Raw genomic sequence first — 11,924 nt, forward strand, 5'->3', positions numbered from 1 at the left:
CTGCAACAAGATTCCTTTCTACCAACTTCGTTCGACAGACAAAACGGCCGTCCGTCGGAGCCTTTTTCGTGTTCCAATTCTGCCACGCGAGCTACGAGCGAGCTACATGGAATTTTCCTCCCAAGTACTGCATACTCCAGCACATTGGATTCCCAACCACCCCATCGCACCATCCTTTAGCACTTTCCCTTGCCGACTTGGTTCTTCAGAAAAACTTTGGCATCCTCGGCACTCATGCTTCCAGGGCTTGGCGGGCGCTGACCCGTCGCCCAGCTAGCCGCCTCGGGGCCGAGCACAAATTCCAGCGTGCCGCCATGCGCAAAGATGTCGTACCAGCTCAGCCAGCTCCTGTCCCATTGCTTTCCGTTGACCTTGAGCGACTGCACCTGGTAAGCGCTGTCGGAGCCGCCCTGCGCCGTCACCTTGAGCGTCTTGCCGCCGCCGAGCGCCACGGTCAGGTCGGAGAACCAGGGCGAGCCGATGAAAAATGTCGTCTGCCCCGTCATGGGATAGAGGCCAATCATGTTCCACAACAGCCAAGATTCCATGGCGCCGGCATCGCTGTTTCCGGGCAGGCCGTCGCGGGTCGGACGGTAGTAGGACTTGGCGACGAAGCGGCTGCGCTCGACGGCCAGGTCCTGGCGATTGACAAAGTTGTACAGGTACGGCGTGGTGAAGCTCGGCTCGTTGCCCGGGTTGAACAGCGTGTGGCCAAAGGCGCCGTTGCCCGAGAAGATGCCTGGCTCGAACGTCTTGTCGAGCCGCCGGACAAACGCGGCGTCGCCGTCGCAGAGCTCAATGAGCCTGGTCAGATCGTGGCGCGCGTTGAAGGAGTACTCCCAGGGAAGCGCCTGGTAGTAGTCGTCGCGCCAGTAGCAGCCGCCGCAGGACAGGGGATCTTGGGGGATGAATCCGGACGTGTTTCGTGGCCCGACGAAGCCGGCGAATCCCAGAGCCGTCATGTCGGCGTTCCAATGGTTGCGCCAGTTGTGGGAGCGGTTAAAGTATCTATCAAACTCGGCATCCTTGCCCAGGCCTGCGGCGACGCTAGCCAGCGAAAAGTCATTGACCGAGCTATTAAGCAAGAGTTACTCAGACGGGACACACAAGACAGCGTCGCGAGACAACTTACTATTCCACCGCACGACTAACAGATCTTGAAAACTTCGGGGTGATGAAGCCGTATTGAAGCCAGTCCGGCAGAGCGCTGCGGCCTTCCCGCGTCGATCCCGTGGGGTCGCGAGAGTCGTTGTTGTTTGGCGGGACCTTTTCGGCATTCTTCACCATGGAGGCGAAGGCATCGTCCCAGTTGACCTTTCCACGCACGCCCTTGATATAGGCGTCGGCGAATACATTGTCCGAGTTGGAGCCACCTTGGACGGCACCATTGGAAAAGGACGATCGTGCGTCGGACACCCAGCCGACATGGCGCCAGACATCAACCATGGATCGAAGAAGCTCTTCGTAGTACGTGGGCTGCAGTACATGCAGCAAACTCGTCGTGCAGCGATACTATGTACCTGTTGTCAGCCTGAGGGGTCTGTTGAGGCATTGGAAAGTGTCCTTACAATGTCCCAAAACGTGAAGATGTCGTCATAGTACGGTTCGTCGGATTTCCAAAGGGGGTTCTCGCCAGTCTTGTTCTGCGGCAGCAGGTGCATAAAGTACAATGCACTGTATAGTTGATTGAGCTTGGTTGTGCTCGTTTCCGTCGTTGTTACTTTGCCAAATACTTCCTTATTCCACACCTGGCGTGTCTGGTCTTGCACATGTCGGATCCCGGAGCCGCGAGGGATCTCTCTCGCCACGCTCTCGCAGGCCTGCTGCGTCGAGATGAAGGAGACTCCCACCCGAGACGACACGGAGGTCTGGTTGAAGGTAAAGAGAGCGCCAGCACGAGGGGCCTGGGCTGTGTCTTGCCGTTTTTCAGTTTGGCCTTGTGGACTGCGAAAGACTTTATGCGTGGCCGGCGCATCAAAGTGGCCGCAAAAGTACACTGTCCACGGGGCCGCTCTGTTCCATCCCTGTAGGACGGTCAGCATGGGCCTGTCGCGACAGGGACAAGGTGACCTACATTATCATATTTTCCGGAGCCAGTGTAGTACAAGAAGCCTGGCTTGCCAGGCTCGTTCAGAACGGAGATGTTTCCCTCAAGATAGTGTTGGCCGAGACACTGGCCACGATACGACGACAAGACATGGGAGACGTCGACCCAGACGTTCAAAGGCTCGTCTGTTTTCGGGAAGGTATATTGCAATAAGCCAGCTTTAGTAGTTGCTGCAAGCTCAACAGTGGTGCCCGAGCCAAGTTTTGCTCGGTAGTAGCCGACTTCTGTGTAGTCGGGTTCGGCGCGCGTATCATTGGTGTTCTGGTCAAGAGGGTTCTCAATGTTCCCTACAATAGGCATCTGAGACACGACTCCATATTTGGGAGCTCCGCCGGTACCGCTCTCATGGAGCATGGAGAAGCCGGTAAAGTTGCCAGTAGCAAGGTAGCCAGAATAGGCATCGGTTCCCGAGTAAAGATCTGGACCGAGTTTGACTATGCCAAACGGCCGAGACACGCCGGGAAACGTATTCCCTCCTCCAATTGAGCCAGTCTGAAGTTTTGTTAGCATGTGAGAAAAGCGTATCGTGTTCCCGGCGCTGTGGAACTCGGAACTGTGCAAAATACTCACATCTGTCAAGGCGAATGTGAACAAGTCAACATCTACAGCAGGCGCTGCGGCCACAACAGTCCCCCAAGCAAGTAGAAAAAAGGATCTCATCATGTTTTTCAATGATGAAGGACTAGTGTTCCTCAGCAACCGTTTTTTCATCCTCATAAAGTGAGGAAAATAGTATGTCAGACAGCGTGCGGAGATTGCATGTTGAACCTGCCCTACAGGGCACTAACGCGGAGCTAGACATGCCCTGTCGACGATCATCTGTTGCACGCCGTCAGGATGCGCCTGTGAGTGGACGAAAGAGCCAGCCGGATCCGAACCAGAAAAGTTGCGCGATAATGGGGCATGAATGCGATGAAGAACGTGGAAAACGACGAACAATGACGACTTGTACTGGAGAGGAACCAGGGCCAGTGTCAAACAAGAGGCTGAGAGCGAAAACTGGAAAATAGAAAATAAGAAAATAGAAATAAAAGGCACGATCAGACACTCAGCAATCCCTCTCCAGACGTGTCAACGACTCGTCAAGCTTTACCCAGGCCTTGTCCGAAACAGTCGCCATGAGCCAATAACCATCGCCATGATCTTTCCCAATAATGTAGAAATTATCAGTCGCTGTAATATGACCCTTGACCACCAGATGCAGATAGTTGACCATGGTTCCTGTAGGGTTTCGCCTCGACGCGTCGTCTTGGCCGCGGCGGATGACGGCTGGGCCAAAGTCAGCTGTCTGCACATACGATGCCTTGGTCAAGTTATTGGTAAAGATGACGCGCGCGTGCGGCGTCCCCAGAAACTCGAGCTTGGCGCGCTTGTTCTTCCGCAGGCTCTCCCTCACGCGTCTCAAGAGCAGCGTCATTTGCTCTTCCGACGTCTGCGCCACCATCTGTCGCCTGCTTTCCGCCGCAATCGCCCCGACAGAGGCACCCGACATGTTCGGCGTCAAATGGCAGAATGCCGTGCTGACAATGTTTTGCAGGTAGACACCCCCAGTGCTGGCAAGACACCGCAGTCGTCCTCGCCCGTTGACCAGGTGCATTACCGTTACGGGGTGTGGTTTGGGCTCCGCCGAAGTAATGGATTTGACAACCCACGCCGAGATTCCGTCGCCTTCCGTGATGAAGGCATCGCCAGTATGCTTCCTCGCTTCGAGGTTGATCCGATCCACTGCCGCTCGCGGTAGAAAAATCATGCGCGTATCTCGGGGCGTGTAAAATAGTCTGTGCCATAAAAATAGGATAATGAAAAGAACGAGATCCAGGCCGCTCACAAGCTTGGGGCCGACAAAGCCCCCTGTCGCAGGCTGCGAGTCCGTGTCGATTGCGTCAAGGACGTCCTCTCTAGCTCCGAGAACAGCGGGTATCTCATCGTCCTTGCCAGCTAGCTTCAGCGACCAGCCATGTAATACATGAGTGAGTCCGACGCCATCAAAGAGTGTATGCGGCCAAACAAGGGAAACCAAGGTGGCGTCCTTGAACGAGGTAGTGAGCAGCGCCATCTGCGGCGCCTGCGTCGCCACAAACTGCTTCATGCTGGGTGGGAAACCAGCGGGTACCGCAAAGCTTCGAAAGTCCATTTTGCCAGAAATAGATTGAGAGTAAGGCGAGTCCCGAGGCTCGGGCAAGTGCTTGGCCAAGGGGTGCTCGCTTATGCTCAGGGTTGACAAGTCTTGCTTTGTAAAGGCGACGGCTGGCTCTTTGTCAGTGAAGCATCGCGGAACACGAAGTTCCAATTTTCCATCAGGCTACTATAAAGTTAGCATAGATTCGAGCATGGAAAGAAGTCACCGACAGTTCTGTGAAGGCGGCCGCCAAGCTTCCGCCAATCACCATGTTCGAGGAGCTGCGCAAGCGCGAGATGGAGTTTATCGACGTCCAAAACATCGTTGAATCGGAAAAGCCAAGACACAAACTTTTCGTTCATCGAGGCGGCATCTCCCAGATGTACTGGGTAGACATCGTATTGGGCCTCTATCGGAGGAGACATGGTAGGTTATTGTAGGAATAGTGATATGGCGGACAGCTGGAGCGACCGGTCGCCGGTGAACAGAGTATGTAAGGGGTCGGAAAGAAGTATAATACAACGAGCTTCCAGCGATCTAATTGCCCATAAAAAAAGGATGATAAGTGGGAATCGGCACTAAGTAATTCGTAACTTGCTCCGTAAAATAAGGATGCGCAGGTCTCGGTTAGGGACTATGCCATGCCCGTGCCACTTGAACTTGCTTATAATAAGGTCCTGAACGGTCGGTCAAGTACTGTTGACCAAACAAACCAACTAGCAATTTCATCGATACATGTGAATAATTATCCATCTGCCGAGGTCAATCGCTGCGCCCATTAGCAATCGCCGCGACTAGTGCCATTGGCAATTTTGAGCTGATTATTCATGAGTGACAGACAGTCAGCACACCATGCGACCATGCTGTCACCATGGGACCAGGCACACTCCTCAATTGCATCGTGCAGCTCAATGGTGAAAGTGCCCCGACTCTTAAGCCTTGGGGTTATAGGCTGCGCGGCAGCGAGGCGGGCGGGCGGCAGAGACTGCGACGGGAGAAGCAGACAGCTGCATTGTGTGTAAAGAGATGCTGTCGTACAAGTAGACGGACAAACGAGATGGTCCTCCAGACCGTTATCACACCGCAACTGATGAAGGAATCAGATCTCAATAAGAGCAGACCACTCCATAGCTACCTACCCTGTACCATGCCCATCCGCGCTAGAGGCTCATCGAGATTGGGCGGATCAAAGTCGCCCCGCCTGGCACATCAAAATCTCCAAATCTCCCAAGCGCGCCCAAGTCGGTGTGAGAATTTTGTCGGTCAACACAGGCAGAATCACCATCCCGGCGAATCTGCCACTGCTCGAGTTGCACTCTTCGCATCCGACTGCTCTTCTGCGCCGTGTGCCGTCTCGTCGTCTTTTCCCGGGCACGGCTCTGAATACCCCCTGGTGCGCGTTCCGGAACGGCACCAGGAAGTAGTTCCTGGCCATTCTTCCAGGCATCACCAGGCTGCCTGCACCACTCCAACTTCAACCCACCTGGCAACCAACAGCCGAGGGCCTCTACGTCGCCATGGGACGAAAGCCCAATCCGCTCATCCTCGAATACTTTGTCCGCGGGGCTAAACTCAACGACAACAGTAACCGCTACCAGCACACCTGCAAAAGATGTGGCGAGAATTTTCCCAAGGGTCGCATCGATAGCCTGACGACTCACATCACCAAGAAATGCCCCGCCATTTCCGACTCGGATCGTATGCGAGCCTGCCTCGAGCTTCACGGCATTACTACTGCCCGTGCTGCCGCTGCCGAACGACATAATAATGGAAATGGCCCTCGAGGCGCGCGCGCTGTTCCCTCCAACGTCTTGCCACAGGAATGGAGTGCCTTGGAGACTCTGGCTGAAGCCTCAAGACAGGTTGATCTTAACGAGAACAATCGTGTGCTACCCAAAGGGCAAGATGCGACCTCTAATGCCGACACCACTTTTGTGAACGGGAGATTCGAAGTACAGGAACAATTTACCCTTGAAAACCCACCGGCGGGGTATGAGGAGCGCGCCCATTCCTCAACAACTGCCAAACGGCCCACCAACGAGACTGAGTCTGACCAAGCGAATGCTTCTAAGATGGACTTTGGCTTGGATGTCTCTCATGTGTCACCAAATGGTGTAGAATTGTCGGCCGAAGAGAGGCTGCAGGCACTGTTACCTGCTACCGACTCCTCTCCCGACGCGTCAAATATTTCTGTCGCCGCAGCAGCCGCAGCTCGTCTGAACCCATCTTTTCTCGATCCTCAATTAGTGGAGAGCGAGGTTTCCTCAACCACGCCATCTGCCGCTGAAGCTCAACCTTTCGTTGAGGTTCCTTCACCTACCACGAACGACGCGAATGCCGCCCAGCCTTGGGGTGAAATGACGTACCTCGCGGCCACTGCCGCTGTTCCGCTTCTCGTGGAGCATCATACACCACCTGCGCCTCTAAATAGAGGAGGTGTGCGCATGGACACTAGCGATGCTTCTATGCTGGGTAGATCCCGCCATGCTCGGTCTCGATTCACGCCAGCGCGCCGCAAGGAGGTCCAGGAGGTTCGAAAAATCGGCGCTTGCATTCGATGCCGAATTCTCCGCAAGAATTGTGGACAGGGAAATCCTTGCGATACCTGTAGGAAAGTCTTAGCTCCGCGAGTGTGGAGGACGGGCTGTGTTCGCACGCGATTGCACGAGCAGCTTGATCTGTACTCAGCCGGGGTGCAAGTGGTGCTGTCTCAGAATCGTATCAATCTTCTGAAAGGGCAACTACAACTTACCAACAACGGAAGTGTCATTGAAGTCTCTCATTTTCCCGAAGCAGAGAAGCGCATCGTTCTCGGAACAATGGAGGCACTCCTGGAGCCAAACGGGAGTCAAGCCGAAGCTAGAAACAGCACGGAACCTTTCCGACAAGCAATCATGATTGACCAAGAAACGGAAGACATTCCTAGCAAAATTGAGTCATATATGCGAGACGTTCTGCCCTTATTTATAGAGCGCGAACCCTCAAAATTCACCCGCATCACGCTCGAGTCCGCTCTGGAGCAGCAAGCCCTCGAGGAAGATGACCTCTTGAGCAAGGCGCTCGAGCTGTGGGGTCTAGTCGAGAGTATAGACCGCGAGAGGCAATGGACGATTCTGGAGCGCCCGGCCGAGGAGAATACCGATGCGCGGTGGATCAACGAGGCGCAAAACGAAAACGATGCCGACATTTACACCATGATTTGCATGCAGCTCAACGCCGCGGCTGAGCGCAAAGCAAACAGCACTTCAAAGAGCCTACTCAACCATATGGACCGCCTGCTCACCGACAGCAAGACCAAGGTCGGCTTCAAAATGTTCCTCACGGCTCTCATCTTCCTCAACTGCGTGGAAAAGTCCACGTGGGCCTTCAAGGCCTGGGAGCAGGACCACCTGCGGCCCGGCTGGCCACTGGAGCGCGACCCCAGCGTCTTTGCCCAGCAGGGCGGCAACCTCGCCGGCCTGCTCAAGATGCTGCTCGCCATCCGCAAGTCGCTGCCCCAGACGATGCGCGACGACAACGGCAAGCTCGTCGCGCAGAGCCAAGACCCTGCCATCGTCGCCTACTTCCAAAAACTCGATTTAGAGTGTGCGTGCCCCCCGTCCTAAACAAGTCGGTCAATTACGTCCAGATACTGACAGATGTACTAGATGATTCTATCGAATCTCGGCAAAAAGGCTCCCAGTTCTCTCCCGCCGACTCTCGATCACTGGAACTCATGTTTTGTTCCCACCTTCTTCTTCCAAACTCAACGGTATAGAAACGTTCCTCTTTTCGAGCCAAAAATTAACGATGGATGTTGATGACAAGGAACTCTTCTCCCTATTTCCTATCTCTTATTTCCTATTTCCTATTCCTATTCTATTTTCCTTGAACTTCAACGTTTTAGAAGACGCCGTACACACACCAAAGATGGGCATTGAACATTAAGATCGAAGGCCTGGCGTTTTATGGATAGCGAAAAGTATTGGGCAACCAACAAGATAATGACGTATGAATATGATTTGATTTTTACCCCTTCAGGAAGATGTACACTTTTGTGGCCTGCATGCCCTGCGCATCCTCGCATTCCATCGTTTCACTGCATATCGGAGCTATCACGTACTTCATGTCATCATATTGATATCTCGCCTAACTGTAATAGATTGCTTCTGAACCACTCCTAAATAACGCCCGTTGATTCCGAAAACTTGAGACCAGTGCTTCACTACGCACACAAAGGGAAACGCACCCGAGAGGACTGCAAAGGACAAAGCATGCAATGAATAGAATATTTAGCGTCGAGAGTAGGTCTTCTAGCCTGCCGTCGTGCTACCTACACTATTGTATCCGTCTTGCTTGCCTGGCGCGGTGGCAGCGGCGGTCCCCGGAGCCCTCTTGGGTTTCTTGAAACAAGCAAACTCGTTTTTGCTGTTTTCGCGCAGCTTCTTGAGCACGTTGCGCATCTCGGGCAGCTCACTCTGCAGGCGCGCACGCGCGTCATTGTCCGTCCGTCCATCGAGCTCCTGGTATATCTGACTCTGTAACTCAGAGGCGCGGTCTGTGGTGTAGTGGCTTAGGGTTTGCGCCACAAACTCAACGTCGAGTGTCGCCTGCATGAGCGCCTCGAGCGTGTATTTGGGCCGCGTGCGGAACGTCTCGAGTAGCTGCAGTGACGTCTGCTCCAGCAGGAAGCTCAACACTTGGGGTGTCAGGGAAGGTGCTGTCGTAGACACCTGAGAGTGCACCAGAACCAGTGTCAGCAGAGCTTCGTATATGTAAGGCTTGGCTGCGCTAGGTCTCTGGTTTGGTTTGGGTACCCAGTTTGGCGATGCTAGGCCGGTCTGGATAATGTCGCGCAGTTTTTCGATGGAATGTTTAGTGTAGGACTGGAACAGGCGAGCGTCAATCTGGCCCAACACATCCTTGATGGTCTTGGACTCGTCAGTCAGCTTCACAGAAAATGCATTTTCGAACTGTGAGTTCAGGCTTGGAACCACTTGGGAGCGCAAAGCCTGTAGATTGCTGAGAGTCAAGAGCATTCTGACATTGCGATCGCCCGCATCCAGTGTACTCTTGCCAACCGACGAGGTGCTAGTATATACCGTAGCGGCTTGCGACCAATCCTCGTCGTCAGTCTTCTTCAGGGACCGCTCTGCATTCTCTACCATTCCGCTCAAAGCTTTATACAGCGTTGTAACGTACTGGCTACGGACCATCTGGAGTAGCTTGGGTGGCGGGGGCAGAACAATGCTGGGCGCGCCTTGCTCTGTTGTTGCATCTGCAATATAGAGGATCTTCTGCATACCGGTGAGAAGAGTCCCCTCAAAGGCGGCAAAGCTGGCCGGCATTCTGGTGACGTCGCCTGCTTCACTAGAACGCTGCCAATCTTCCACATGCTTGATATTTTCGGCATCACGATTCCACGCCGCGCAGAGGGCAGTGACACATCGCTCTCGAGAGGCACCGATTAGAAGCTTCAGTCTATCCAGCTCTTGGTTAGGCCCCTTGGCAGCGGCTACAGGCGCAATAGTGGCCATCTCAGATGCTCCTGATCCAACTAGCGCAAGCATTCTGGACAAGTAATGCACGCCGCTGAGCGAGTTTGACCAAGGCGGCCAGAATGCGAGCTTCTCCCACGGCTCCCCCCTACTAGGAGATGGAGGCGGTGGGTTGCTGGGATCAAAGTTGAAGCGTGGGTCCCGTAGAGCAGTTGGTGTGAGGGAACCAGAAATACCACCAGTGTTGGAACCTGGCGAGCCTGGATTTGGAGTCAACGGCGATAGAAGAATTGATATATCCTCAGGTGGAAGCCCAGCAAAGAATGCGTATATGTGCTCTCTAACTTGCTCGACAAGTTCTCTTGCGCCTTGTGATAGTTGGCTGACGCGTTCGCTGGACAATTCGTGATGCACCTGCGACTCTCCGTTGTAGCCGATTGGTAGAGTCCGCTGAGTTCTGCCGTCAATAAAACCTTGGGCAAGCGACCAAAACTCAACAATTTCACCCATGGTACCTTGCGAGGAAATGAGATTGCTCAGGAATGTGTACATTTTCTCCCAAAGTTCAATAACTTCAACCGAATCATTGACGGGAGGACTGCGGTCGATCGCCTGTCTGCCGAGGCCGTTCAGGTACATACCTGCTTGCTTGGGGGTTGGCTTCTCACTAGCGGCTAACCGTCGTCGCAAGACTTCAATCTCTGTCTTTTGACGGTCACCTGTCACTTGGATCTTGCTCTTCAAGTGATCATAGCGGCTTATTAACCAGACCCAGATGGGACTTTCCTTGACTCCAAGCTCCAAAAGCAGGCTTATGAGCTCAATATGCTGATCTTGCACGCGGCCAGCCGCAGCATTAGGTTTTGAATGAGATGAAGACGAAGACATCTTCTTCCAAATGTCGGTCTTGAAGGACTCCACTTGCCGATTAACATCATGCCACATGCGAGCCGCGAGAAGAATTTGATACAGCTGTGTATCGTCGGGCGTGGCACCTTTGAGCTGCTTACCCAAGTGGCGAGCCTGATCGGCAAATGTTCTCGCGCGGTTGTAGCTTTCGACTAGACTTTCGTAGTCTTTGCGCTTAATACTATCCGCGACAGTTCCGCTCAAATCAACATAGTCTTTGAATTTTGAGAGGTGAGTCGAGACAACTTTGAGATGCTCCTCCTTCTCGCGGCCGCCCAGCGCAGGACCCCAGACTTCTTCAGCTTTGGCAGAAACGTCCAGTAGTGGAACCTTTATGCCGAGAACACCATATTCACTCTCCTTGGTCAGGGCGTTCTTCTTCCTGTTGTCAGAGACAGGAAAAGCCAATTGGTTGTTAAAGGCAAGCTTGCTACCGCTATTGCGAAAACTGCTGCGGCTTGCATGTCGTGAGTGCGTCTTCATTTGCGGATCTTCACCACGGTACTTCATTTCCTTGTAGACATTATCGATGGTCGCTTTGGCCTTGACGAATCGCTCGAAATTGGATTCGACAAGGACCTTGAGCGATGCCGACTTTTGATCGATCGAGGTAGATAGGGCATCCAGTCCTTGTAACAGGCTTTGCGTGTCGCCATCTGAATGCATCTGCGAGAGGAATAGGGCCGGTGAGAATGTCGTCGATGAGAGAAGGAATCGATTCCCTAGCGCTATCTGTTAATATCTGGTCTGTAAAGTGGGTTGATCCAACTTTTGTATACTCACGAAGGCGAATATCATCCTGCACGGGAAGCCCGAGATTCTTTAGGCTGCGAACGACACTGTCAGAGGAGCCGAGGGGATCCGGCTCGTCTCGCTGTACGAGGCTATTCATTCCTCCTTTTACATCGGAATTGTTTAGGAAACTCCGCCGCTCATTGACGGCAGACTCGAGAGCCTGGTACCGAGACGTTCGCTTATTGCTGCCCCAAGCATCCGTCTGGTCCGTCGCCGCGTCCTCGGCATCCTTCTCAGCCGGCCATTCGGATGGATACGGTGATGGGAGTTGGTAAAACTCCAGAACTGTCCTCTCGAAATCGGCCATAGCGGCGCGTTGATGGTGATGACGTGCCTCGTGGAGGGTCTTTCAGGGGACGGGCCCCTTTGCAGCTGACGGGCAGCAGATAGGAGGGTGATGGTTTCGGAGCAGGGTATTGCAGGTGTCGCAGAGTTCTGATCGTAATATGGCCACCTCGAGAGCCCAGGACCCTGTCCTCTGGTCATTCGCGTTTGAAGCTATCGTAAGTGAGCAGGC

General features: G+C 53.7%; 3 protein-coding genes across 3 annotated transcripts; 1 reads left to right on the top strand and 2 right to left on the bottom strand.

Moving 5' to 3' along the window:
* Positions 1–176: 176 nt before the first annotated feature.
* On the bottom strand, positions 177–4,651 carry CCM_04168 (alpha-1,2-mannosidase family protein; the record flags this gene model as incomplete). Its single annotated transcript, XM_006669316.1, has 8 exons — positions 177–1,074; positions 1,133–1,476; positions 1,569–2,024; positions 2,075–2,599; positions 2,678–2,721; positions 2,896–3,106; positions 3,201–4,409; positions 4,457–4,651. The coding sequence occupies 8 exons, from the start codon at positions 4,649–4,651 to the stop codon at positions 177–179; spliced, it is 3,882 nt and encodes a 1,293-aa protein (XP_006669379.1).
* Positions 4,652–5,743: 1,092 nt separating this feature from the next.
* On the top strand, positions 5,744–7,983 carry CCM_04169 (uncharacterized protein; the record flags this gene model as incomplete). The annotated part of the gene is made up of 2 exons (XM_006669317.1): positions 5,744–7,811; positions 7,865–7,983. The coding sequence occupies 2 exons, from the start codon at positions 5,744–5,746 to the stop codon at positions 7,981–7,983; spliced, it is 2,187 nt and encodes a 728-aa protein (XP_006669380.1).
* A 535-nt stretch (positions 7,984–8,518) lies between these two features.
* Positions 8,519–11,714, bottom strand: CCM_04170 (exocyst complex component Sec5; the record flags this gene model as incomplete). The annotated part of the gene is made up of 2 exons (XM_006669318.1): positions 8,519–11,340; positions 11,396–11,714. 2 exons carry the CDS (start codon positions 11,712–11,714, stop codon positions 8,519–8,521), a joined length of 3,141 nt encoding a protein of 1,046 aa, XP_006669381.1.
* Positions 11,715–11,924: the final 210 nt, after the last annotated feature.

The sequence above is a fragment of the Cordyceps militaris genome (genome assembly GCF_000225605.1).
Source record: "Cordyceps militaris CM01 unplaced genomic scaffold CCM_S00003, whole genome shotgun sequence".
Taxonomy (NCBI): domain Eukaryota; kingdom Fungi; phylum Ascomycota; class Sordariomycetes; order Hypocreales; family Cordycipitaceae; genus Cordyceps; species Cordyceps militaris.